At 52.5% G+C, this 25,989-nt stretch overlaps 9 protein-coding genes across 14 annotated transcripts; 7 read left to right on the forward strand and 2 right to left on the reverse strand.

Annotated features, from left to right (window-relative positions):
- The first annotated feature begins 1,444 nt into the window (after positions 1-1,444).
- Positions 1,445-2,729, forward strand: LOC9644913 (transcription factor bHLH121). The gene is made up of 4 exons (XM_002984081.2): positions 1,445-1,602; positions 1,650-1,759; positions 1,820-1,947; positions 2,003-2,729. Exons 1-4 carry the CDS (start codon positions 1,571-1,573, stop codon positions 2,549-2,551), a joined length of 819 nt encoding a protein of 272 aa, XP_002984127.1. The 5' UTR covers positions 1,445-1,570; the 3' UTR covers positions 2,552-2,729.
- Positions 2,730-4,848: 2,119 nt separating this feature from the next.
- LOC9644914 (probable cytokinin riboside 5'-monophosphate phosphoribohydrolase LOGL10) lies at positions 4,849-7,015 on the forward strand. Its single transcript, XM_002984082.2, has 7 exons — positions 4,849-5,269; positions 5,351-5,448; positions 5,752-5,782; positions 5,993-6,092; positions 6,158-6,228; positions 6,295-6,438; positions 6,606-7,015. The coding sequence occupies exons 1-7, from the start codon at positions 5,162-5,164 to the stop codon at positions 6,696-6,698; spliced, it is 645 nt and encodes a 214-aa protein (XP_002984128.1). The 5' UTR covers positions 4,849-5,161; the 3' UTR covers positions 6,699-7,015.
- Positions 7,016-8,455: 1,440 nt separating this feature from the next.
- On the reverse strand, positions 8,456-10,494 carry LOC9644915 (SEC1 family transport protein SLY1). The gene is made up of 2 exons (XM_002984200.2): positions 10,390-10,494; positions 8,456-10,325 (listed from the first exon to the last, which is right to left on the reverse strand). Exons 1-2 carry the CDS (start codon positions 10,418-10,420, stop codon positions 8,512-8,514), a joined length of 1,845 nt encoding a protein of 614 aa, XP_002984246.2. The 5' UTR covers positions 10,421-10,494; the 3' UTR covers positions 8,456-8,511.
- Positions 10,470-11,717, forward strand: LOC9643886 (probable transcriptional regulatory protein At2g25830). Its single transcript, XM_002984083.2, has 6 exons — positions 10,470-10,656; positions 10,725-10,786; positions 10,842-10,998; positions 11,058-11,341; positions 11,415-11,538; positions 11,604-11,717. The coding sequence occupies exons 1-6, from the start codon at positions 10,495-10,497 to the stop codon at positions 11,706-11,708; spliced, it is 894 nt and encodes a 297-aa protein (XP_002984129.2). The 5' UTR covers positions 10,470-10,494; the 3' UTR covers positions 11,709-11,717.
- A 2-nt stretch (positions 11,718-11,719) lies between these two features.
- LOC112351389 (peroxisome biogenesis factor 10-like) lies at positions 11,720-13,411 on the forward strand. 2 transcript variants are annotated; one of them, XM_024689234.1, is made up of 11 exons: positions 11,720-11,855; positions 11,907-11,938; positions 11,994-12,083; positions 12,136-12,230; positions 12,283-12,478; positions 12,530-12,599; positions 12,654-12,732; positions 12,787-12,920; positions 12,982-13,052; positions 13,099-13,184; positions 13,233-13,411. In XM_024689234.1, the coding sequence occupies exons 1-11, from the start codon at positions 11,735-11,737 to the stop codon at positions 13,333-13,335; spliced, it is 1,077 nt and encodes a 358-aa protein (XP_024545002.1). In that variant the 5' UTR covers positions 11,720-11,734; the 3' UTR covers positions 13,336-13,411. The 2 variants fall into 2 exon arrangements, with proteins under 2 accessions (XP_024545002.1, XP_024545001.1); XM_024689233.1 differs by having other exon boundaries at positions 11,720-11,938.
- On the forward strand, positions 13,336-15,552 carry LOC9644916 (L-type lectin-domain containing receptor kinase IV.2). Its single transcript, XM_002984084.2, has 2 exons — positions 13,336-13,434; positions 13,489-15,552. The coding sequence occupies exon 2, from the start codon at positions 13,495-13,497 to the stop codon at positions 15,478-15,480; it is 1,986 nt and encodes a 661-aa protein (XP_002984130.2). The 5' UTR covers positions 13,336-13,434; positions 13,489-13,494; the 3' UTR covers positions 15,481-15,552.
- A 39-nt stretch (positions 15,553-15,591) lies between these two features.
- Positions 15,592-17,589, forward strand: LOC112351388 (uncharacterized membrane protein YjcL-like). 4 transcript variants are annotated; one of them, XM_024689221.1, is made up of 12 exons: positions 15,592-15,838; positions 15,887-16,006; positions 16,051-16,129; positions 16,205-16,308; positions 16,362-16,424; positions 16,496-16,628; positions 16,677-16,799; positions 16,854-17,020; positions 17,077-17,154; positions 17,206-17,262; positions 17,318-17,398; positions 17,443-17,589. In XM_024689221.1, exons 1-12 carry the CDS (start codon positions 15,611-15,613, stop codon positions 17,542-17,544), a joined length of 1,335 nt encoding a protein of 444 aa, XP_024544989.1. In that variant the 5' UTR covers positions 15,592-15,610; the 3' UTR covers positions 17,545-17,589. The 4 variants fall into 4 exon arrangements, 3 of the variants coding, with proteins under 3 accessions (XP_024544989.1, XP_024544988.1, XP_024544991.1); XM_024689223.1 differs by having other exon boundaries at positions 15,801-15,838; positions 15,897-16,006; XM_024689220.1 differs by having other exon boundaries at positions 15,592-16,006.
- Positions 17,590-17,821: 232 nt separating this feature from the next.
- Positions 17,822-19,681, forward strand: LOC9644917 (WAT1-related protein At3g18200). Of its 2 annotated transcripts, XM_024689224.1 has the most exons (7): positions 17,822-18,091; positions 18,143-18,202; positions 18,267-18,383; positions 18,442-18,727; positions 18,789-18,941; positions 19,005-19,156; positions 19,214-19,681. In XM_024689224.1, the coding sequence occupies exons 1-7, from the start codon at positions 17,913-17,915 to the stop codon at positions 19,638-19,640; spliced, it is 1,374 nt and encodes a 457-aa protein (XP_024544992.1). In that variant the 5' UTR covers positions 17,822-17,912; the 3' UTR covers positions 19,641-19,681. The 2 variants fall into 2 exon arrangements, with proteins under 2 accessions (XP_024544992.1, XP_024544993.1); XM_024689225.1 differs by having other exon boundaries at positions 18,046-18,202; positions 18,299-18,383.
- LOC9644918 (HIPL1 protein) lies at positions 19,649-22,329 on the reverse strand. The gene is made up of 7 exons (XM_002984201.2): positions 22,068-22,329; positions 21,858-22,018; positions 21,008-21,802; positions 20,739-20,955; positions 20,499-20,677; positions 20,180-20,421; positions 19,649-20,131 (listed from the first exon to the last, which is right to left on the reverse strand). Exons 1-7 carry the CDS (start codon positions 22,156-22,158, stop codon positions 19,708-19,710), a joined length of 2,109 nt encoding a protein of 702 aa, XP_002984247.1. The 5' UTR covers positions 22,159-22,329; the 3' UTR covers positions 19,649-19,707.
- Positions 22,330-25,989: the final 3,660 nt, after the last annotated feature.

Consider the following 25,989-nt stretch of genomic DNA (forward strand, 5'->3'; position numbering starts at 1 on the left):
CTGCCCAGTTCATGTAGATCGCGAGGAGGAGATACGTGGCGATGGCGGGAGCTTGGACGATCCGGCACCAGCGTCGCCACGCTTGGTAGCAGCGCCGTCACCACGTCAGATGTGGAGGTTGGCGGCCTTGGACCTCACGGCCTCTCCCGAGAGGTGGTGGTGCCTCAATTGCATCAATACACGGACCACCAATGGTGTTGGTGACCAGCGCAGTCAGTTGGGTGTCCCCTGTGCTTTCAGTAAAGCTTTCTTGATGTACGGTGCGTAGTGGGATCAAGTGACCTGTGCTGGGGGCGAAACCCTGCCTGGGCTGTTATGCGTTTCCCCTCTTGCTCACCGCGTTTCTCTACCATGGTAGCGAAGGGCTTGGAGAAAATGGAAGAAACCAGTATAGTGCGATAATTCATGGGGAGTAACTCGTTGCCACTCTTGTGTGTAGGCACTATACGGTTCATAGTCCATTGTCTCGGGAAAGTATCCCATCAAAGATGCATCCTAGGACCCTTCAGGCAGATTTCCTTGCAAGGATCTCCGCCGTGAGGTCATGCATAGCCGGTCTTTTGCGAGGGAGATTTCCAATAGCCCGAACTAGCTCTTCGACAGTGAAGTGAGTGTGTCCCATTTGTGAATGATTGGTGGAAAGACCGGACTGTAGAGCTCTCGGAGGTATGCCACCCAGATTTCCGCGCCTGTCAGTTCAACTGTTCGAGCGTTCTCCCATATACGGCATCGCATCTAGCTTTTTGCTTCTTTAGCGTGTACCATTCCTTGCATTCCTCATCCCACCATGGAGAGTTGGGAAAGCCAGGGCGTCTTTGGGTGGAATGTCGTGGACAAGTGAATTGTGCCGCTGTTGTGAGGACTTTGATCAAGAGCTCTGCGTAGTCCTCTTTCCGTGTGACAGGGGCTGAGGCCGCCCAGAGATCGCATACCCGTTGAGCATATAACTCTCGACGATCATCCACCAACCTGTATGTGATTTAGGCGGGAAGCTCCCTGGGAGGAGTGACGGCTGGGATCTCTAAGGATGTCCTTAATGGACAGTGATCTGCCGTTTCCAGAGGTGGAAGTCCACCACAGGGTGGACATAATCCACTGTGCTACTGATCCCCAACTTGTTTGGCATGTGTGAGGCCATGGCAGCGATTGAAAATAATCATGCCATGCATAGAACACACCTCGATGAGTTGGCTCCCTGTCGTGATTACCGCCTCATCCTGGGTAAATGTCCGTGCAAAGTCTGCCCCTCTTGGTCGTGAAGGTTCCCAGTGCGGCGTGAATCCTCACTGGTAAATGCAAATATGCTGGGTGAAACACTGAAAAACACCAGCCTATTAGAGGAATGTTGGTGTGGAATCTTGAGGGCACCATGGCAATGATAGAAATGAGGACGACAGGCTCGTGGCGTCCACGCGCGGCGTGCGTGCTGAACACGTATGTAGGTACCGAAGCGTGAGGCTGACGTGCTAAACCACGTGTTTGAGCATCCACGTCGGACTGCTCCATCGTTTAGGGCAGCCCGACGATCTGCAAGGAAAATCCAGCTCAGTGGCAATTGGGGCAGCGAGACATGACGCAGGAAGTTTGTGAGCAAAGGCCAAGGTTTGATTTCTCCTCCTTGATTTGCAAGTCACACAGCTTGTGTCCAGTGGCCCGGCGGGCACGAGCTTGGTGTCCCGGAAAGTACACAAGGCCGACAGAGAGAAATTGAGACGCGACAAGCTGAATGAGCAGTTCGCAGAGCTAGCAGCAGTCCTAGGTGGGTCTTGTGTTGTGCAATTGCCGTATTCATCGTCCCTTTTTCTTCTCTTGGGCGCAGACCCGGAGAAGCCAAAGCAAGACAAAGCCAGTATCCTGGGCGATAGCTTGCAAGCGGTAAAGAATCTGCGCGTGGAGATCAAACGGCTGAGGATCGAGCGGGGGACACTGTTTGACGAGTCGCGAGACGTAAGTGTGTGGGGTATGAGGTATTGTGGGAGGAGCAATCGTGTGTTGCTTGCAGCTCAAGCGAGAGAGGGACGATCTTGAGGAAGAAAAGGCAGCGCTTGAGAAGCAAACAGATGAGTTGGAGGTGCAGGTGCAGCAGCTATTCAGGTCGGCGGCAGCGGTTCCATGTTTCAAGCAGCCGGCAGCACCGGGTCCGTCGCCAGCTTTTGCGGCTGCTGCTACCACCTTGCGTCCCCACGTCGCGCCACCCCTTAACACTGCCAATCCCTTCGTCTACTTGACGTCGCCGTCCTCTTGCATGGGGCGTGTGGAGAGGCCATGTGCACAGTATCCAGTAGCTGATTTCCTCAGCAAAGTGCAGTCTAGCCATGGCTTCCAACCGACTGGCCGAGGCGCGCCTCCTCTGGGGCCGGGCAGCCGCCGGGGTGACCATCACGTCCAGCAGTGCTGCCTGGGTTGTCGGGACGGCGATAGCGACGACATCCAGCTCCACCTGGGTCAACCACCCAGTCGCCACGAGATTGACACGGATCTCCATCTGCAACTCAGTTCCAGTCCATCCAGCTCCTCGGCTGCAAAAGGCGCCAGCTTATGTCCCTCGTGAGAAGAGTCTACGATTGCTATCCTTTAAAACTCAAAAGCTGCTCCTAGGCTCTTCTGTACCCAAAAAGGCAGCGCACACCAAGTTGCGACTTTTCTGGAGTATAACAAAGAGTCACGATGTTCATACACGTCCTGGGTTTCGGGACGATTTCCAGAATCAGTTGCTCGGATCTGGATGACATTTGTTTTTGTGTGTACGGAGTCAATGCTTGACCCCCCGGAGCCCCAGAGAAAAGAATATGGTTTTGTATTGTGTGTGAAACCAGAGGCTATGGTTGCTGCAGCGTTGCGAATTGCTGATAAGTATGTGCTACCTACTTTGCATTTGGAGCATCACGTGGCACACACATGAAAAGGATCCATCTTCCATCTCGATTGTTGATAAATGAATCCGCTTTTGTTGGGACAGACACAGCATCACTTTTTGAATCACCCTCTTGAGATCCCGGTAACGTTGTTTAGAGCGCAATCCAAGCTGTGCTGTGCGTGTGATTTTACTTGCTTGCCGATAGCGACCTCGACACATCGTTCATTGGTTCAGGCTTCTTCGCTCTGCACTTTTAAGACACGGAAGTGGATTGGATTGGATTCCATGAATTGCCTCCCAGGCACCTATTTTTGCTACGCCTCATGGTCTAACATTGACCGCGCGCGCGCGCCTCTCATGTGGACACTGTGCTTGGGTTAAAAACCGAACGAGAAGGGGCGGGCAAAGGTGTTTAAAACAAACAAAACTCAGGACCCTCTTTTTGTCTTGCACCTAATCCTCACCTACCGAACCTCGTTCCGATTCCGATGCTTAGCAACTAAACAAGGCATTTCCCCAGCTTGAATGCGCAAAGCTGATATGGCCAATCAAACGGAAATCCATATATATACATATTCTACGAAAAGAGCATATCAGCAGCGAAGAAACGAAAGAAATTGATTCTATGGCAGCAACCCCAACCGGCCAAGCATCCAACTACCTGCTTCATGTGAAAAGCAGAAGATTTCTTTAGCTGTGGTGGTATCTATAGAAGCAGGGCGCTGGATTTCTCATGGGACAAGTTGTCGCGCGCGCAGCATAGGGAGATAGGGAGCTCATGCCCTTCTTCTCTTGTGATAGAGCCTCCGGAAAATCTAGGGTAATAGATTTCTCGGGCACCTTTTAGGGAGAGTATAAAAACTCTTGCGATACATTGGGTTTGGTCCTTTGTTGTCCTGTGGCACATTATTGGCGATCAAGACGCATGTACTTTTCTTTGTGTCGTTGGCAAAAGATCAGAGTAAGGCATATTCTACCTAGAAACAAGCGGGGATATCCCACCTAATCAGCCTGGAAGTCGATCCAAGGCCCCGTGTGCACACACGGATGAAAAACCATACCAAACCAGTCAAGTGAATCCACATCCGACGCAGCAATGGCCAATGGCATGGATTTAAAAATGACATTCTTATACCAAGGGTTTTTAGGGGGTTGTTAGGTTTTACATGGAGCAATAAGTTTGACCGGAGGGTGATGTACGGAAGGGCTAATGATAAGTTAGAGCTTGCACTGCAGCTCTCACCCCACCATGGCAACTAGGTACCTTCCCTATTAACACGCCACGCGCCAATGGTAGGTCTACAGGCCTAGTGGTTACCATAGTAGTAGTGTTTCTACGAGAGGCATGTCCAATCGGATAGCTGGCTGGCATGGATGATGATGATATGGACCATTGGAATGGAACTCTTTCCTCATATTCACTAACTACATTCTGACTCACAATTCCGTGCATGGGCACCCATGCTCGCCATTCAAAACATGTCTTTTCGACGCATTGATAACCGGCAGCATAGCACGCATGATCATACGTCCAAGAATGGGCATGCCCCCCATGCATCGGGGGCAACCAAATGATTGAACCCCAGCGCAGCACACGTAATTGGTGTCCCACCAACTATTTTACCCATGCAACTTGGCCACCCACTAAACTAATCTCAATCCCCACACGGGGAGGATGGAGGTTAACAAGCCCCGGCATGCCGCGTGTCATTAGCGCCAGCTGGGAGGCGACAGTGACAGCTCATACCGCCGGATGACCGGGTTGCAGAATCGAACCCTGGATGGATGAGTGAGTATGTGGCAGGTGTGTCGCGTGGCAGCGAGCCGGAGCGTTGGATGCGGCGGAATTGGCGGTGGGAGTGCCGCGACCGTTAGATGGTCGATTGCAGTCCACGTAGGCGGGACGGTGCCTCCAGGTGGCGGTGTCGTGGCTTTCCTCTGCCAGCGTGGCAGTGGGCGTTCCATATAAACCCAATTTCCGCACATAGGCCTCAGGATGCGTGTGTGCATCTCTTGGACGCTCTCCCGCTGCTGCTTGCCTGGTTTTCATGATTGAAAGGCGCTTCTCTGTCGGGGGTTTTGTTTTTGGGTTTTGTCGATTTGCGAGAAGCCCAGAGGCCGGATTGTTTGGAGCCGGGGCAGCCAGCGAGTAGCGAGGGCGGTGTGCGTCGCCGATCACCACACTCTTGTTTTCTTCTCCACGGGAGCGACATTACGCCGTGCACGCACTCTGGCTTATCCGGGCTTAGTCTTTTAGCTTGGCACGCAGTCTCCTCCCCCATATTTATTTCTGGCCGATTAAGGATGGCTGGCAGCCCATCCAAATTCAAGCGAATCTGCGTCTTTTGTGGGAGCAGTAGCGGCAGGAAGAGGAGCTACAGCAATAGTGCTCTGGAGCTGGGCAAGGAACTGGTGCGGAATTGGTGGAAGTTGATTTGATGCCTCGAGCTCACTCGTGCTGCCGTGTGTGCGTGTGCGTGTGCGTGTGTCAAGGTCGGGCGCAAGATCGATCTGGTGTATGGCGGTGGGAATGTGGGGCTCATGGGCCTCATTGCGCAGGCTGTGCACGAAGGTGGAGGCCATGTCACTGGGTAAGTTCGCTTTCTCCCCCCTTGTTGCACCCAGCCGCGTGGTGCATCCATCTCTTCGATGCATTCATTAAGGCGCTTGGAACTTTGCGAGCGGCTGACAATGTGATCACAGAAAAGCCCCTCCAAACAGAGACAGCAGCACACGACAGGGGGATTTTGTGTGTGATCATTGAAGCTTTTACGAGTCAGATTCATCGGCATTCCATCCATCCCGTGGCACTAGAGTAGAGCATGGCGCACACGTCGTTTAACTATTCCTTTTCATGTCAGTGTACTGATTGATTTTGTGCCTTGTACGTGCAGGGTGATTCCGAAGGCGCTCATGTCTAGCGAGGTGAGTGATTTCTCTTGCGTTGCGCTCCTCCTTAAATATCATATCCGCTCTGTGCCGCGCATGTTCTGTGTTGGATCCAGCTGCTGACCATGATCTGCTGCTCGTTTGCTTTTTGTTTTGTTTCTTCTGCGTTGCCAAGTTGTGGCTTTTCTCATGCCCCTCCGGCGTTCGCTACTTTCGTGCCCGCTCACCTCTCGTCCGGTTGAACAGATATGCGGCCAAACGGTGGGAGAGGTGCGGCCGGTTGCCGATATGCACCAAAGGAAAGCCGAGATGGCACGCCAAGCCGACGCCTTCATTGCTCTTCCTGGTATACTGTCACGCAGCGTAGCCTTCATGTGCTTGACATGCCCCCAATCTCGTTGCTTCTTTCAGGTGGCTACGGAACTTTGGAGGAGCTGTTAGAGGTGATAACATGGGCTCAGCTCGGAATCCACGACAAGCCGGTAAAGCGATTGGTGCTTATTGTTTGTGTGAGGTCTAAGCTTTGGAATGTTTCTTGTGTGTGTCAGGTGGGATTGCTGAACGTGGATGGCTACTTCAATCCGCTGCTCAACTTGTTTGACAAGGGAACCGAGGAGGGGTTTATCCAGCCATCTTATCGGCAGATAGTTGTTTCCGCGTCGACAGCTCACGAACTTGTGAATAGATTGGAGGTACGTTCCCTCCTTACAACACCGCTTACTTCCCACCTGGTGTCCGGGATCCTTTCATCCTCTTTTGTCGTCACAGCCTTCTAGAACGCAACTTGCTCGTGTTTCTTTTGTTTCTTGTTTGTCAAATAGCTCCTTACGGAAAACTGGGCTTGTTGTTGTGAATGCAGGAGTACGTTCCGATGTACATCTGTGTTGCCCCCAAAGAGACATGGGCAAGGGAGAAGCTCGTCTTTTCGAACGTGCCAAGCCTGGCGTCATGACTCGCGCGTAATATTATACCAGCTTCATCATGGTGTACAAATATCCCGTTGCTGGAACGCCATACATAGCTACGCCTTTTAGGGGAGCCCCAATGCATGGACTTTGACAAGCCCAAGAAAAAGTCCATTCACACACACACACACACACTCACCTTCTATAACCCCTTCCATCCATCAGTCTGTCCATCCTTTAAATTTCTTTGTTGCCCATTGGCAACCAACCTCTTTGTTTCCCCAACCTTCTTTCACACAATGATCCTGGTGTTGCTAGGAAGGAACAAGCACCAATGACACGAAGGGGGGTAGGCAGCAAACTTGATGACCAGCCAAAGGCTTAAAGTTTTTTTTCTTTTTTTTGTCATATAATATATATATATATATATATATATACTACACGCAATGAAGATCACAAAATTACAAGATTTTTTATTAGGGCCCACGCAGCGCATTGTTCAGCTAGAACGGTGCTTTAGCTTGAAGCAGGGGACAACCCGGCTCGATGGGCACTCAACCTGCGCTGGCTGGCTGTCTTCGCTCCCTTTTGGCTTGCAAGGCCTTGGGCACAGCCACTGCAACCGCCAGCTTTTATTATTCCTCTGCCGCGCCTGATGCCGCTGTGACCTTTGTTGGGAGGCAATTGAGATGCTTCCTCATCATGTACTGGTCCTGCGCAGCTGGACGCCGTGTCGTAAAGAAGCCCTGCACCATCTTATCCAGCCTCACTAGATGGTGCGCCAGCCGCTCCTCGCTCGCAGCCGTACCGCGACACGGGCGTTGCTGCGGCATCTGGTTGACGACATCCTCGGCCACCACTAAAGCCCTGGTCGCGTTCGACATCCAAACCTGCTCGAACTGCAAGCCGACATTGCACTCGTATTTGGCCTCTGTCTCCTGCCTCTTCCTCATCCTTACCCCCCTGCCCCTCCGCCTCTTCTCCATGTCCCGTGCATGCCGTCGCACGTCCTCGCTGCTCGTCACCCTGATGGTATTCCCCAGGAACATGGGCGACGCCAGCGTGATGTTGTCGTAGTCGGCATGGACACGGCGGAGCTCCATGCTGGTGGCGAGGAAGGCCGTAACGTGATCTCGTATGTGCCGAACCAGCGCCTGTGGGCCCTGAACCCCGACGAGGAGCTGGTCCATGTACCGTATGTACTTGACGCTGTGGATGCCATTCCCTCTGTCCCCGCACCGCTCCGCCCTGGGCGTGCAGTTTGCTTGCATCACCCTCTGCACCTCCCTGTCCGCGAAGGTGAGGAAGATGTTGCACAGCAGGGGCGTCAACGCGTTGCGCCGGATCCCCTTGCCCTGCTGGGGATAGAAGCACATGTCCTTGATGAGACCCACCAGCGCCCTGTCCCGGATTCGGGCGATCAAGCTCTTGGTGAGCAGGAAGTGATCCAGGGACTTGACGCAGTGCAGTATGTGCAGCTGGAGATACCATTCCACGCCCTGCCACGTGCTCTTTATCTGCCGGAACACGAGCTGGCGGCCGCTGCCCGGCCTCCAGCCCAGCGCCTGGTCTGCGAACCGCGGCTCAAACAGCCTCTCCACCACCATACGAACAGCCTCGTGGACGATGCGGTCCGTCTGGGCACCAATCTCCACGCGCCTGCTCTTGCGGACTCCAAACCGCGCCAGGGTTGCCTTGCCATAGGCTAGAGCGCACGCGGGGCCCGTCTGGAACCGGCAGTGCTCCAGCCCGAGGACACCCACCACCACCACCACCCGCCTGGCGCACCGCAGCATTGTTGGTATTGCGGGGAAGCCCTCGTTGTTGACAAAACACTTACATAAAACCTCTCTACCACCTCTACGCGGAGGCGTCCACTCCCATCTTGTGGCCCAAAACCCCCAGCTGGCGGCTCAACTCCGCGCCCGTCACCACCTCCGTGCAGCCATAAATGATGTTCTTGCCGGGTTGGCACCTCTGGCCCAGCTCTACAAGGCTCCCATGCTCCAAGTAGTTGCCACCGCCAATCATGAACACGACAGCCTCCTTGAACGGGCCCTTGGTGTGAATTCCCGGCGCAGAGCCTTTGGGAGCACGCGGATCCAGCGTCATGTAAGACTCCAGCTCGGGAGCCAGCCTTGCCTCCATCAGAGACTCCACGGTTCGTGTAAGAGCCAATTGTCTTCCCGCGGACAGAAAGTTCTTGACGCCCGCTGTCACTGTTGTGGAGAGCCAGTCCACCAGGTTGCTCTTGCTGCCCGTGTTCACTGACGCCAGCGAGATGTTCAAGGACCGTATCCTTTTCACATAAAGAAACGATGTGACGTCCACCCGGGCCTCCCGAAGTGCTGCTTCCACAGATTCGATCTCTGCGCCCGCTGCGGATTCCATGGACAGCAGATAGACGAGGCCAAGTCGCAATTTATCGTCGCTCGTACCCTTCCCCTTGAGGGCTCCCAGCAGCGCCGTCTTGTCAACCGTCCCCTTGGTCAGCATGTCCTCCTCCAGCGAGTAGAAGCCATCCAGATTCCGGCTCTTTATCTCCCCCAAGAGCGCCGTCGCGATGTTGGTGTGCTTGTCAATCATCTTCTTGCGCTCCGTCAGCTCCGGGAGGGAGTTGACGGCGCTCATCAGGTGCTTGGTGTTCCCCAGCAGCTCTTGCTCGTCAAACGGCACGTCGGCACGCCCCCCGGTTCTCCTGTTCACCTCCTCCACGTCCTCCTTGTACTTTTTCAGCTGGGCCTCCACTTCTTCCGCCACCTTTGGGAAGGCGGCAGCGTTGTTGGCCACCCAGAAGGTGTCCGACTCATCCAGCTCGAACGACTTGGCCGCGCCCTTGCCCGCCACGCCGGCAGCCGCGCCCTCCCCCTGAACCACCACGCGGTTGAGCTTCATGCCCAGGACGTCGTGCACCAGCGGCCTGTACGTCCACACGTGCTGCACGCCCACCGAGAGCTCAAAGTTCCTGTCGAAGATGCAGCAGAGGGGGCGCTGGAACGAGGTGCCAAAGTGGCCCGGCTCCGTGAAGAGGTTGTTCCTGGAGACGAGGTGGTCTCTGATCCTGGCGTCCAGCTGCGTCGCCACCATCTCCGCAGGCCCGCCCCGCGCACAGCGCAGCACCGGCACCACCCCGAGCGTGACGAACACCGAGAAGAGGCCGTTGACAATGGCGTCCACGGCGGTCTCGATGTCCTTGTCCTGGGCGCTAGGATCGTTGAGCCGGACGTACGTGTCGGGCAGCGCCAGCGAGAACATGGCCGTGTCGAGCGTGACGAACTCGGCGTACTGGTCAAACACCTTGGAGAGGCGGTGCATGCAGTCGTTCTTGAGGGCCCCCATGGCGAGCTCCTCGAGCAGCGCGCGCGGGAGCGACGAGGAGAAGTTGAGGTGGAAGGACTCGTAGACGCCACGGGCGGCGTCCTGTATGATCCTGTGGATGTTGGGCGCGGTTGGCTGGACAAAGTAGATGGCGGGGGCGTCGGGGATGTTTTGGCGCTCCACGTCGATCATGAAGCAGATGGTGACCCCGTGCTTGCGCAGCTCGTGGAGGTGGATGAGCGGCGACAGGATGTCCCGGCAAAACTTATCCACCACAAGCACCTTGTACACGGCGTCGTCGCCCGTGCCGCCCGCGGGGAGCGGCTGGTTGAGGTTGAGCATTCTCTTGATAACATCTGCGCGCAGCACCACCACGCTGCTCAGCTACGCCACAAAACCCAACCAGATCGAAGCTCTCACCTAGGTGCTTGTGGCGCAGCGACATCGCCATGGCTGCCTCGCTCCGCTGCGCGCCAAACAAACCCTAGATCTATCTTCGACTGGCTAGGGCTTTGGCCATTACTAATGTCAGCATTGGCGGGGTGCGTGCTCCTTCGCCCCTACACCCAGCCCCCCAAGGAGCTGCTTGTTCGCCCCCGGGAGGCGTGGGGAGCGCGGCGCGTGCCGCCGCGCCTCCTTGCTCCCCGTGGAATGGGAAGGCGCTCCAGCAAGATCGCTGCCAGAAAGGTGGGCTTTTTTTTTTTTGCGCGATAGATACTAGTGGTCAAGGAATGCTATGCTGCCTGCGTGAGCAGGGAGCGCAAGCGGCAAGGAAGATGAAGAGGAACCAAAGAATTGGCAAGCAGATCGCAAAAGCGTACGTGCACCAGATTGTTGTGTGTTCCCGAGTCGGAGGTTTTGTGCTTGCACAGCGTTCGCGACGGCGGGCCAAACCCTGCGTCCAATCTGGTGCTGGCGTCGCTGCTGCAACAGGCCAGGGAGTGCAACTATCCCAAGGAGCACATTGACAAGCACCTGAGGAAGGCCACGGACAAGGATCAGCAAGACTACACCGAATGCATCTACGAGGTGCTGCATTTCACTGTCTCCTGTTGTGGCGCCATGCTTCAAACGTCTGCGTTTCTCAGGCTTATGGCTTTGGAGGCGTTGGGCTTGTCATGGAGGCCCTCACAGACAACCCCAACCGAGCGTTTGCCAGCATCCGGGACGTGGTGAAGAAAAGTGGAGCCAAGATGGCGGACTCCGGTTCGGTCATGTTTGGATTCAAGCGAGCAGGAGTAATTGCGGTAAGGCCGGGCAAAGTGGATGCCGACCACCTCTTGCTTGCAGCAATGGACGCGGGCGCGGAGGATCTCATCGGCCCTGAGCCCTGCCATGAAGAAGATACGGACGAATCGGCAGCAGAGGAGAGGTATAAAAACTCTCTCCCCCCATCTCTTGCAGCGACCGCTCTCTCTTCGCCTCTCATCGGCTTGGCCCGCCAGACACTACAAGGTTGTGATGCCGGTTGAGGAGTTTGGAGCCGTCAAGACGAAACTGAGCGAGGCCGGAATCAGCATGGACCTGGAAAGCTCTGGGCTCGAGTTTTTACCCGTGGCACCTGTGGAGGTGGGCTTCTCTCTCTCTCACTTTTGCTGCCTCGCTAGGTTGTCAAGCATCGAGTGTTTGAGCAGGTGGACGATGAAGCAATGGAGCTCAACAGAGCCTTGACAGACATGTTACTGGAGCTCGAGGACGTGGACGCTGTTTATTCCACGCAAAAACAAATAAAATTTTGATAAACCCTACCTAGCTTTGCCCTAGAATGCGAGAAGGGATGTTCCCTCCAGCCGCAGCTCCAGAGGTTATGCGCGCCGCCGAGAAGGACGAGCAATACGCTTCCTTCGTCTGCGAATCGTGCTACGATGCGTTTCGCCACGCATTTGGTATGTGCCAAATCGAATTGCAGTGCAGCTCATCCCATCCATGTCAACCAGGAACTCGGCTTGCTGTGGCCTACCAGAATGAGGTACAGAGCTTTCCTCTTTTGACACCACCGCGGCCACGAGTTGTTTCCCTTTCAGACCAAACTTGCTGGCCGAGCCCTCTACTACCTCCTGACCACGGGGGCGGGACTCCAGACCTTGGGCGAGGAGTATTGTGACATCTTGCAGGCAAGAATCTTGCTGTTCTCTGTAGCTTTATGTTGGACTTGTTGCGTATCAGGTGGCAGGGGCATCTGGCCTTCCCCCGTCTCCTGCTAGACGTGTTCTTCTCATCTTCTATCAAGCGATTCTCCCATATCTCGGAGAACGTCTCAGGTAATCAGGGAGATTATTGGTAGTTCTCATGCTACGTGTGCACTTCTCTCAGCTCCAGAGCAGCTGCACGAGGAATCCTGTTAGCAAACGAGGAGGGGAGGCGCGCACGCTCCTCGCTCTCGGGTGGAGAAAATACACGAGCTACAGCAACCAGTAGTCTTTCTTACACGGGGCTGCTGCAAAAGAGTGATCAAGTGCTCAAGTGGCTGCAATGTTTATGGTCTGCTGCCCTGCAGGGCTGGGCTGTGGTATGAATAGATTTATCGTCACAGCTGCTTGCTAAGCACTTGTAACTGCAGATTCTGCCTTCCTTGCGCGAAGCTCTTCTACTTCTTTCACGAGCGAACTTGATGCTCTTCTACTTCGATGGTAACTTGCGAGCTCATTTTCTTCATCCTTCACTTTGACCGTCCTTGTCTTCAGGAATATATTATCATCTTGCAAAACGAGCAGCTCGAATACGTTACATCCATATGGGAAAGGCAGCGCAGCAAAGGCCCAGGTTTTGCGGAATGCTATCGATTGATATTACAGCCATGATCGTGGAAATTTGCAGGTACCACATGCTCGGTATGTTCCTACTTCTTCAACTATCGATTTTAAGCGGGCATTGGCTACGACGAAGTATTCTACCAGCTGTTGCTCTATCGATGCAATCACCCTCAGTTAACAGTGCCTCTCCTCCCGGAGGTGAAGTTTTTCCTTTATTTCTTTCCAAATATTTATAGATCTTGTCGTAATACACTATCAGCAACTCATCAAAGGATAACTATTCTGGATGAGGACGGAAACATGCCTCAGAGAAGCTCATTGGAACTAGAGGTGAGAATCAAACAGTTTGTGTGTAGAAAATAATCCCGTCGTGCAGAAGGAGGCTTCTTCGACGAAATGCCCACTGTGCTTAAGTCCCCGCCAAAATCCCACGGCAACGCCTTGCGGTCATGTGTTTTGCTGGTATGGACACGCTTTGGGTGTTGATCCTTCTACGGTTTTGACTTTCAGGACTTGCGTCGCGGAATGGTGCAATGAGAAACCCGAATGCCCACTCTGCCGAGCTCCAGTACTGCACTCTAGCCTTGTCTGCGTTTACCATGCAGATTTCTAAACAAGAGTGTGCTACGCGCATGCTTTCGAAGCGTCATTGTTGACTGTCATCTTTGAACCAGTCCCAACATTTGTCCTTTGTATCGTCCGGGGATATGAGGTGCACGCTCTCTGGTTTTTAACTAGTGTTTTGATTGCTCTGGATCTGGTGCAGGCAGTGATGGAGGTGAAAGCGCTTGTGCTGGCATCCCTGCTAAGTTTTCTTCGTCTTGCTGCGGGACAGAGCTTTACACTGAACTCAGCATCCTTCAGTTCAGAGGAGCGTGGTTATTTAAGTTCAGGGGATGCCACTTACGAGCCGTCATGCGGCTGTGTGCACCTGACAACAAGCGAGTGGAATCAACAGCCTGTCAACTCTTCCGGCCGGATCGTCTACAGGCACCCCTTTGATTTTCGTGACGACTCGCTGCGCGGCGTGGCCTCTTTCAACACCTCTTTCACTTTCCAGATCGTGCGAGTTTTCGAGGATGGCAACTCTGGGATTGGACCTGGGGCCGGAATGGCGTTTATGCTGGTTCCTGAAGCAAACATGAGGCTACCGAAGAACAGCTATGGGTTTTACATGGGGCTTTTGAACGAAACCATGCAAGGAAACAACTCGACGCATATGCTAGCTGTGGAATTTGACGATGTGCTCAACACAGATGTTGGAGATCCCAGCGCCAGTCACGCAGGGGTAGATATCAACAGCGTCATCTCGGTCGCCACTGCCAACTTGACAGGAGAGTTCAACCTGACGGCAAACTATACGCTGACTGCTTGGATTGAATACGACGCTACGACGGACTGCCTGGAAGTTAGGATGGCAAGCAACAGTACGGAAAGGCCGCGCGAGTTCCTCCTCAGGACGAACTTCAGCTCCCGGGGCTGGAAACTGTCGGGTGTATTGAATCAAGAGCGGATGTACGTGGGGTTTTCGGCAGCAACGGGGCAGGATTGTTTCCAGTTTCACAGGCTGTATGCCTGGAATTTTACAATGTCCCGGGTGACGAAGTGCAATGGCGTGGACTGTGCAGTGGTGAAGGTTCTGGTCGCGCTTTCGGTGGCTCTTGCTCTGGTCTTGATGGTGGCACTTGCCATGGTTGTCTTTCGACGTACCAAAAAGATCGCCTACACCATTCACATGCCAGAGTCCGTTGGCATCACTCGGTTCTCATTCAAGGAGCTTCGGTCTGCCACCAGAGGATTCTCCAAAAAGCTGCTGCTGGGCCGCGGAGGTTTTGCCAGCGTCTACAAGGGCACTCTAAAGGATAGAACCGCGGTCGCGATCAAGTATTTGAACAGGGACAAGGCGGAAGCAGACTCGGAAAGCAGCATCGCACAGTTTGTCGCGGAGATACGAGTGATTGGTCAGCTCCGGCACCGGAATCTCGTGGGACTCAAGGGATTCTGCTTCGAGAGAGCAAAGTTTTGCCTCGTCTACGAGTACATGCCAAATACGAGCTTGGACAAGCACCTGTTTGATCCGAAGGGCAAGCTGGAGTGGCATCAGAGGCTGGCTATCTTGAGAGGTGTAGCGGAAGGTCTGGCATTTCTTCACGAAGGGTGGCAACAGCGCGTTCTCCATCGAGACGTCAAGGCAGCCAATGTTCTCCTAGACGCATCTTTTGGTGCCAAGCTGGGGGACTTTGGCTTCTCCAAGCTGGTAGATCACGGAACGGGCAGCTGGTACATGACAGCAGTGGGAACAACGGGATACATGGCACCGGAGCTCTACACGGGAAGAGCAACCGAAAGAAGCGACGTCTACAGTTTTGGGATCCTGGCTCTGGAAGTGGTGAGCGGCCGACGAGCTACGTCGCTGAGCAAAGACAAGAACGACGAGGACAGCGTGCTACTTGACTGGGTGCGGGAGTTGGCTTGCGATGGGCGGGACATGGAAGCCGTGGATGCCAGGCTCCATGAAGCAGCAGCAAGAGCGGAGGACATAGTTCGCGCAATTCGCCTGGGACTACACTGCTGTCAGCTGGAGCCGTATAAGCGGCCAACCATGCGGGCGTGCTGCCAACTTTTGCAGTCGAATGCTGCGTGCCTGGAAGCGCCTCCGATGCCAGCCATCGTTTCCAGCCCTTCCGTCAGAGGCTTGAGCCTCGACGGCAGCGGCGAAGGCTTCAACGTCGATGATGATGCAAATCACTCGTCATGAGCTGTTTAGATCTGAAGATGTGTTTTGGACGACGCCGTTGGGTGATGAACAGTGAGCATTTGTCGCGTTTGAGAGGCTTCTTCTTACCTTGCAAGGGGTTGTATTGCTCGCCGTAATCACAGGGACGGCTATGGCCTCGCCATTGCAAGCCGCCAAGATGCCATGTCTGCTGTGGAGTAGCTGGACAACCTTGCATTCGCGCGCACAAGAGAAGCAGCAATGGCGTTCTTGGAGAAGCCAGAAGAGCTTTCGGCCCAAAGCGGTGGAGGTTAGCAACCGCTTGTCAGCCTCACTGATATCTCCTTGCCAAGGCCAGCCACTGTTTTGCTTGATAGCATCCTGTGCCGCGCTTGCTCAAGTAAGTCTAGTCTTGACTTTGCAAGAGGAGATGTTGTTGCATGGACAGGTATTGGAAGGACGAACAAAGTGGGGTGAGCATCTATCTTCGCCGGTGCTGTCAATGGCGTCTGGAATGCTTCTTTCGTCCCTTCAAGTCATTCCTACAGCCGCACCGGTCTACGAGAATGTAAGTTCTGGCTCTCTGTTTTTCTGCTAACATATTGCACGCAGGTACTGAAGATAGCGATGCCAATGGCGGTGGCACTCACTCTTTTGGAAACTGATGTGCAGCGGGCCTTCACAGATGCTGGTAAGAAGTCGCTACTTTTTTGTGTCTCGATCAATACCCCTAGGCTATCTAGTGGCATGGAAATGCGTTTGCAAGGTTCTACGCTCAAGGCCTTCTGGATCGGAGCCGCGGGAACGATACTTGGGACACTTGTGGCCTTTTGGATTGTTGGGAGGCATCTTGGACCTGATGGCTGGAAGGCTAGTATACCTGCAACTCCCGCTTGACTTTTCTAGAATTTCTCTTGTAGCAGATTGCGTCGTGTCTTTGTGCCAGTTATGTTGGTGGCAGCATCAACTATGCAGCCACTGCCCAGGTAAGGAAGTTGGTTTTTTTTTTTTTTCCTTTCTTTTTCTATCTTCTGACGATTTGGAAGACGAATATAAGGCGCTCGAGCTGAGCTCGGGGAGCACCCTTGCCGCTGGAATCGCTGCTGATAATCTTGCAATGGTTCTCTACTTCGGCATTATCATGTGGATACCCGCTGACACTCGGAGACCACCTCCACATATTACTCGAGGTTGGCTGAAATTCTTACTCTGTTTACGAAGACTGACTTGTATTACAGAGGAGGCTTCTGAACTTGACGCAAAACCAACAAGCGAAACAATCATCTTATCTCTTACTGTCGCTGCTGCATCATGCACCATTGGCAACGCTCTCGCGGCACTTCTTCCCTCCACATTCGCAGGCAGGTCTCTTCAGCACGCTTGGATCACTCATCTAATTCTTGAAATGTTTCCAGGTTGTGGCTTGGCCATCATGGCGCTTGTGGCGTCTGCATTTTCAGCAGTTGCAGCGAGGGCGTGCCATTCCCATTCCCATTCTCGTTCCGCAAGAGGCACCAGCGTAGCCGTGTTTGCGGGCTCTCAAGTCATTGGTGGCGCTCTCATGCTCCTCTTTTTCGCAGTGGTACGTACGATGCGCTTTTGTCTCCCGCGCGTCTAATCTTTCGAGAGCGTTTGCAGGTTGGTGCATCCTGCAGCATACGTGACGCCGTTTCAGCTGGCTGGCCTCTCTTCACTTTTATCCTTCTTTTGCTCTTGGTAAGAGGCATGAAATCGAGCTCTCTCATCCCGTGACCCCGTGATTCGCAGACTCACCTGGGCTTTACACTCGGCCTTGGATCGCAGTGCAAGATCCCAATGCGCGCGGTACCTATACATAGGTTTCCTTTGGACGACGCTTCTAACTAGGATTGTCTTTCAGCTATTGGTTGCATCGAATGCTAATATAGGCGGCCCGGCAACCGCTGCGGCAATGGCGAACGCTCGTTGCTGGAAAGAACTGGTTGGTACACACACAATCAACATCTCTAAGCCTGTGAGTTGCAGGTTCGGCCTTCAATATTAGTGGGGACGCTGGGATACACGATTGGAACGGTCATTGGATGCGTGCTGGGAACAAGCACGCTGAGAACCATGACCCCTTTGTAAGTTTTTCTTTCCGACTTTGTACGATACGATGTCAGCATTGCGTCAGTTGCTTTGCACCTCGTGGCTGATCCAACACCAGGCGTTGTCTTGATTGTGCGGCCTTTTGAAAAAACAATAAAGAGCTCACACCTGTGCATGAGGATCAACCACAGGTTGGACGACAAAGCTTGATATTCATTCCCTTGTCCCGTTTTAGAGACTTGCCTAGAGCACTTGGGGACGACACTTTCGTTCTCCTTTTCTTCTTCTTTGTCGCCTTGTTCTTGTCAAACGCACCCGGGTCTCGCTTCTTCCTTCCGCCACAACATCCCCTTCGCTCGCTTCATCAGACACACTGTTAGAGTTTATATACTTCTCGGAAAAGCGCCATGTTGTCGCAGCAAGGACGGTTGCATGGCTACCTGATGCTCGCCCAGCTCGCCTTTGCAGGGTTTGAGATTCTGTCGCGCATCGCACTCGCTACTGGCACGCATCCACTGGCTTTCACATTTTATCGCAACTGCGTTGCATCACTGGTACTTGGAGCCGTAGCAGCCTGGACAGAGAGGTAAGATTCATCTTTGTTTGTGCTCATCCATGTCGATCCCGGGATATACAGCGAGCACAAGCGGCCACAGCTTGGGACGCTGCTCTACTTGTTTGGACTGGGATTCCTCGGGTGAGTCACGAAACCACGACACAGTGATAAGAATTAGAGTTCACCATTGGCCTTTCGTTTCCAGCGTCACCGTTAATCAAGTCTGCTACTTGGCAGGGCTCAAGTACACATCGGCCATCTTCGCCTCGGCCATGCGAAACTCGACTCCAGTCTTCACTTTCGTCATAGCCGCTCTGTGGAGGTGTGTGATACTGGTGTGTGATACTGATAGATCTATATTTTCTTCGTTTTGACACTAGGCTGGAGAAAGTTGATCTAAAGAGACGAGATGGACAGCTCAAAATTTTTGGGTCTTTGCTGGGACTGTGTGGCTCGCTTATTCTCTCCATCTATAGGGGACCCGTTGTCATCAAGAGCAATATCTCCATCTCTTCAACTGCAGGGACCACTGGGTCACATATCAAGGCCGACGCCAGGAAAACTCTTCGCTTGCTGGGGTTTAGCGTTTCCATGTTATCCTGGCAGATCGGAGCATTCTTCTTGACACTCGCTTGCATCGCCTTTGGAGGCTTTCTCATCCTCCAGGTATGAAATGCCACTCTTTATTTACACTACACTATCTCTAACGTTGTTTTATATGCTCTAGGCGCCAGTGCTGGACAGATATCCATCCCCAGTTTCGTTTGCAGCGTTTACATGCCTCTCAAGTGCGATCCAGACGCCATTACTGGGAGCTTTTTACAAGTGGAATAACTGGAAGATCACGTCCACTTCAGAAGCTCTAGCCATCCTGTATGCTGTAAGACACTTCTGATCAAGGCTTCTTTCACTTTCTGCTGATCAAGTATCAACTTTGGCGCAGGGAGTGATTGGTTCTGCTCTCGTGTCTTCGATCCAGTCATGGGGAGTCCTTACACAGGGACCGGTGATCGTTGCCGCGTACCAGCCACTGGAAACGATTTTCACAGCTCTCTTCAGCATGGTGTTCCTCAAGGAAGACCTGCAGCTGGGAAGGTACGTGTAATGTTATCACTTTCAAGAAGCAAAACTTGACCAGCGTGATCACCGCAGCATCATAGGGGGGAGCGTTGTCATCGTCGGCTTGTACGCACTGATTTGGGGGCAGAGCCAGGAGCAGCTCTTGGATGAAGCAGCAGCACATCAACTCCCGGAAACAGTGCTCGGCCTAAACATCATTCCACAGTCACTCTTGAAGTATCCACTTCGTAGGTTCTCGTGCGACCTTGAGACGAGGAGAGACGAGCATCGAGCCGATGACGCACAAGCAGTTCATAGGAGGCATTCGCTCGCAGCTCTCACCAACGACAATGCAGGAGCCCAAGGACCTCTTCGCCGAATGTCGTCAACGTTTCGGAGCCTTCTAAGGGAATTTGAAAGAGGTCCAAACCCGAACGATCTAGAGAATCAGCAGCTGCTACGTGAAACCACAGACTCAGCCTCAGTAGTAGATACACAAACTCAAAGAGTCACCTTGTAACCTTGGTGTTGCATGCAAAGAAGTTCCATATATTACATAGACACACTTACAAAACTAGGCACTCGCTTCATCTGTAGAAAAGCATCCAGAAACAAAGAGCGGCAACTAAGAGACTAGATGGCCTGGCTAGTGCGTATGCTGGAGATGGTGGTGGTGCTGCGACTTGAACGGTAGGAGGTGTGGGTATGGGAGTTAAGGCTGGGGCTGTTACTGACGAGGGAAGCTTCTTGGTGCAAGTAAAGTTGCACTTGGTGGGGTTGACAACTTTGAAGATGCCAGCCGAAGTGAGCATGTACAGGTTTCTGCTGTTATCCTCGCCCCACGCAAACACAAACCCGATATCGGGAAGTGGACTGCCGCTCACATACTTACATGCCAGAGTCGAGCCGGAGCAGCTGAAGTTCAGTGATGCACTCGTGTAGTTTCCACTGCCCTCGGGAGTTTCAGTGATTCCCCAGATGTTTCCTCCGTATAAATCAGCATAGAGGTACCTGCGATACCAAAGAATGTGAACTCATCTTACATAAGAGGCCTAGTACCTGCCGTAGAGACACGGATCCTGCAACGATCTCGAAACGGAGCCACCGATGATGGAGGCTGAGCCTTGCTCCTTGTTAACGCTGTCGTGGAGGTAAGTTGCAACGGGAAATATAGCTTGCAATGGATTAAGGCTCGTGTTTCCACCTGGTGACCACGGGGCACTGTAGTTCGCTACTCCATCAAACGTCCTCCATCCGTAATTCCCTCCTTTGGTAACCAGGTTCACTTCTTCGTAGATGCTCTGCAACCGGCACAGAAACGCTTGATAAGCTCGTTTGATAAGCTCAGCAGCCAAAGCAGAGACAGAAATGTACAGACCTGTCCAACGTCCGTGCAGTAGAAGTACTCGGGTTTTGCGCTGTCAAAACTGCACCGCCAGGGATTCCGAAGGCCCAAAGCCCATATCTCAGGACGTGAATCGTTCTGCCGAAGGAATGGATTAGTTTCCGGAATGGAGTATTTTCCCCACAGTCCCAAGGTAGACACCTCCTGATCGGCTGCTCAGAAAGTTCAAGGTAAAAACGCGGCACCTCACGCTTAGAAAGAGAATCGACTCACTTGGCGTTTTGTCAATGTCGAGGCGAAGGATCTTCCCAAGTAGAGACTTTTTGTTCTGAGCAAAGTTGAAAGGATCGCCTATGCCACCTCCGTCTCCCATCATGAAATACAGGTACTTGTCCTGAGGTCCAAAGAGCAGTAAACCGCCGTGGTGAGTTGTGTAAGGAAGGCCCATGGACAGTATCCTCCTAACTTCGTTCGGGTTCGCTTTCAGAGCCTGGATACTAACAAAGATGAGAAAAAAAGAAAGAAAAAACAACTCTTTCTACCTGCGAAGGTGATATGGTTGCATTGCCGGCTGAGAATTCAGAGATGACACTCGAGTACTGGCAAGGAAGCGTCCCGTCGGAAGAGCGAACTTGGGAAGGGTCACAACCAACATCAGCGTTGCATGTACAGCGCGCGCCACCACAACCGGCCCACTTCTGCTTGTCGCAGTTGTAAGACACAAAGAAGCGGCCGTTTTTCACAAACTCGGGATGGAAGGCCACGGACATGAGGCCGAACTCTCTGTCAGATATGATGAAGTTGCTGATGTCGAGAAACGGAGCCGCCTTGTCGACTTTGATGCTAGTGTTGGAGCCTTCGTCCGGAAGAAGAACAAGATATATCTGTCCCGTTTGCATCGCAACAAAGGCCCTGTTGGATCCATCCGGATGAGGAACAAGACCAATGGAGTTGTCCTCCCCAACCTTGTCAAAGCATACACCTGCGGGAGGCACGTCGTTTTGCTCTACGGTAAAGTTGTACGTGCTCCCATCGAAGCAAAACTGCCCCACCTTTTGAGGCAATCCCAAAGCCTCACAAAAGCTGGTATTCGACTGCCACTGCTCGATAAGTGTCTCGTTTGCAGACGAGTTCTCCGACAGGCTCGAACCCGGTGGCAGCGTTCCCACAAGGCTAGGAGAAAATGGCGAGCCCGGGATGGTGAGGTTCTTGCAAGCATCCCAAACATCGAAGCAGTATCCGCCTCCGCTGGAGGGCCCGGTGCTAGAGTTGCACAGCAGGGGGACGGATCGGAGTCTCCTTCCACCAAACAAGTCAGCAGCGAAGGAGTCGCATTTCTATCCATGGAAAGAGAGAGCTCAATTCACGCAGTTGTTTGAAGAAGCCACGTACCGAGCAAAGCACTTGCTTGATGTAGTTCGCGCAAGTTGCATCGGAGATATTCATACCCGCAAACTGGGATCCAATGGCCGAATCGTCCGATGCCGAGCAGCACCCAGTCCCCGAGTACTGGGAGCAAAATCTGAGCTGACCGACATCCCGCAATGGAGCCTCTGTGACGAGAGAAACCCCTAAGAAAATTTCAAACTTGGTACCGCTCACCTTGGTTGAGGCAAAGGGGAAGGGCTGAAGCAGTGTGTAGCAGCAGCAGCAGCAGCAGCGGTAGCAACGAGGATAAGAGCAAAGCCGCCATCTCCCCCGATCCTCCTCCCCCTCAATCCTCCTTTTAGAAGCAATCTGATTTCCTCCCAGAGTCAACTCTCACGCATGGGACCCTACAGCCATAACTTTGTCCTGCTACTCACTTGACTCTTGCTTGCAGATGCGCAGTCGTGTTCCCCGTGTTGACTCGCAGCACCAAAGAACCGCCGCGTTGAATCTCTGAAACTTCTAAACAATGCGCTGGCTTGGTATTTATCTAATGTGAAGCACATTATCTCTCGGATAATGTACCGCCTACCATCGTGTAATCGTACTCAATTGTTGGAATGACCGACGCCACGAACAGACCAAGCAGGGAAAACATAAAAGGGGGTTCTGTGACAACAAAATCGCGATGATCTCTGGGGATGAAGCTTCCCAGCCATGTGTGGATGGTCCTCAATTGTAAATGTCCAAGAGAAGAATGACTTGTCCATCTAAAACTAAGACGACAATGTCATTTATTTATGGCGTGATAAACTTTGATCCTGAGCTCTTCTTCGAAGATGTCAGTCAACATCATGCCCGTCGCACGACGAGCTTTTCACTAATTCCTGTCATTCTGCTTCGTCCACTGCAACACTGTAGAGAGGGCTACGAGAGGTCAGCTTGTGTCTGCATCGAAGGGCAGCCGCACTGCTCGAGAGAAAGAGTGGAGGGTCGCCTTTCCAATCGATTTTAAATATCTCCAAGTTCTTGCTAGAAGTTGCAAGAACAAAAAGGAAGAAAAATACAAACATGACACTAAAAACATAAAGCAGAGCTGAAAAGGATACAGACCAAGTTGCCCCTACATACCAGATATCATACCTTACCTAGATGTCCGTTCGCCTACCTGTTCGCCTGCAGTTCTTCATCACGTCTTGCTTTCCCCAACAATCGCTTCCTATCAACTTCCGCTATCAACTTCTCAGGACTAAGTGGATCACATGCCTTCTCGAGCAGGGCAACGTCTCTGGCAGTAGCTTCATACCACTCTTGGGACAAAACCTCCGTGATCAGGGCACCGCCAAAGCCAACTAGCTTAACATGCAGCTTCCCAGCCTCGTCGACTTTGCTCACAACCTTGGACGTGTCGATGTCGCGGATGGCAATCCCACGCTTGTGGATCGCGCGCAAGCACTCCATCGCCTGCTTCAGAGTCTCCCCCTCGTCACTTAAGATGAACTTCGAAGGATTGGAGCACTGCTCGAGCGCGCTGAAACCACCGTCGGTCATCATAACGAAGACGAACATCGCCCCCTTGAGGAACCCCCACGACAGAAGCTTGGGAACCGCAGAGCCCTGTACGTTCTCTAGCCTCGTGTAGCAGTCCACCTCCGTAGCAAGCGTGGCCAGACCGTGATTGATACCAGCCTTGTAATGGCTTGTCAAGTCCCTGATATTCACCACCACGTCTTGTCCAGCATACTTCGCTCGAACAGCAAACACCGTCTGGTTAGCGTTGCCATCGCGATGCAGCGGTAGCGTATCCACTTGCCTCCTTGAATCCATCGTCCGTGACTGCCTTGTCGACGATCTTGCGTATGTTGCTCAGCTTGCACAAGATCTCAAGGACGGGAGAGAAGTCGAGCTTGGGCAGCACGCTCCTCACGCCCGTCAGCGGTGGCAGTCCTTCCTTCCACCTCCACTGCGAGCGGATTGTTTGTTTTCAATCCTTTTTCTGGTGTGACCCTGCGTCCGCGAGCTCCACTGCGTCAGTGGCCTCTGCGACGCCATCGTGCCTCGCAATGCTCTTCTTGGCATCCTTGTATTCGTCCCTGAGCATCGCCTTGGCACCCTCGTCCCCACCCCAATCCTTCTTCTGCGTTAACCCCTCACTCGCGTTCTCATACTTCTCTTTAATTCCTGTTTGGTCTCCTCCACGCCCACGCGAGGATCCGGCGATTGCGACGAGACCAGGAGCTCATTCGCCGTAGCCCTCTTGCACAGCCACGACGAGTTGAGATTCGTGAGCACCCCAAAGCGAGCTCCAGTGATCTCCATGTAATTCACGAGCCTGTCTTGCACCAGGTCCAGCTTGTCGGGCAAGTTGAAGAAGTCGAGCAAGAAGGGAGTGGCGACGCCCCGGCGGAACAAGCATCCTTCCGGCCTCGCAATGGTGCCTGACTCGAAAGATCCAAAGATTTCCTCGTGTTTGTCGCGGAAAAGACCTACCATTTGCGAGAGGTAGTTCCAGTAATAGATCGTGAAGAACGAGTAGAGGGGGGGTCGATCGGGCAGCTGACCATACCAAGACTGGATGTCCGCTTCGATATCCCACCTCCCTACACTATAGCCGCCGCGATGCATCAAGTCGCCAAGCGGTGCTAGTAATCAACAACTTCTTGACAGGGTCGGGAACCTTGGGATACGGCATCGTCATGGCGTGCTTGAGAGGTACCAGGGGAAGCCACGCATGCAAGGTAAGCAGTGGATGCTCCTTTTTCTCTGCCGAGGTGTTGGAAACTAGCTTTGGCAAGCTTGAGCGCCTCTTGTTTTTGTAGCACCATGCCAGTTAGATTACAAAATATAAATAAAAGATGTAACACATTTAAGACATTTTATGAAACTGTGAGTGTTTATTTTGAGTGGTTGGAATATGGAAAGGGAATATAGAAAATATATATCTTAATTAGCCTAAAAACCCTAATTTATATATAGGAGCATGCAATAACTACCAAAATCCCATTATGTTAGTATTAGTATACGGCATCATAGCTGTACACTTGGCCTTTACATTATTCGGGATAATGGAAGACCATCAAAATTCTTTTGTAAATGGGTTGGGATATAGAGGAATGTCAGGAGGAGGCATTGACAGATCTGTAGGTGGTATTAATTGCTCATGATCCCTTTGTATGAAGCATTTCAATAGCTACATATACATAATTTCTGGAGAATTGGCTTGCTGGACATCATGCTGAACCTCATAAACTTGTGGTCCAACTTACTGCAACACCGGATACAGTCCTTTCCACTGAACAATAAACCCTTTAAATAAACCATGTATTATAAGATGGGGAAAACAAATTAACACCAAGTCATCCACTTTGTATTCTACAGGTGGATGATGATAAGAGTTGTAGTGCCATTGTTGTCCCACTTGTACATGGCCTAAGTGTTCGGCAGACTCCACTCGAACAAGTAGAAGAATGCTCGTCAAATACTGATCCCATGACTAGCATCGGCAGCTCGTGGCAATTGCAAAGGTAAACCTATGTCGCGAATGTGACTTCGGGTATCGAAAGATACTTGTCGGCCAATCCTTATGGACACTCTTTCCTTACTGCCATGACGGTAGAAGGTCGGTACAGTTGGTTCCCTTTATTGTTCCCACTTGAGCTAGTTGAGAAACTGGTCAATGACCGTGTACTTAAATCGGATAAACATAAGGTATATGTGTTTGTTGCTGAACATATTCGGCCTGGTTTGAGAAACTCTTGTCATTGACTTGCACTTGCTAGTATCAAGAACCCTCGCATATTGAGAATAGTCCCTCAATATTGCTGAATGATAGCTTACCGTGTCTACCAAACACCTCACTATCATGCCCTTAGTGTTGGTCTCATTTCGGTCCCAAATGCTAATTATGGAAAGTGTTTAAATTTGCTCATTTAGCATATCTACAGAATGTAGAAATTGGCCTGAACACAATAGTGTTCGTCCCGTGTCCAAATTCGCAATCTAGCGCTATTCTATATTTAATAAGTTTTGAGCTTGTCATAGAGACTAACTCTTGATACTAAGGGAGGCTTGCGGTGAAAGCCCAAAGCATGTGTTCCTCAAGGGGGGGGGGGGGGGGGGGGGGCATGTTCCTAAAAGGGGTTCCCAAAATATATTA

Source organism: Selaginella moellendorffii, unplaced genomic scaffold, assembly GCF_000143415.4.
Source record: "Selaginella moellendorffii unplaced genomic scaffold, v1.0 SELMOscaffold_61, whole genome shotgun sequence".
Lineage (NCBI taxonomy): Eukaryota > Viridiplantae > Streptophyta > Lycopodiopsida > Selaginellales > Selaginellaceae > Selaginella > Selaginella moellendorffii.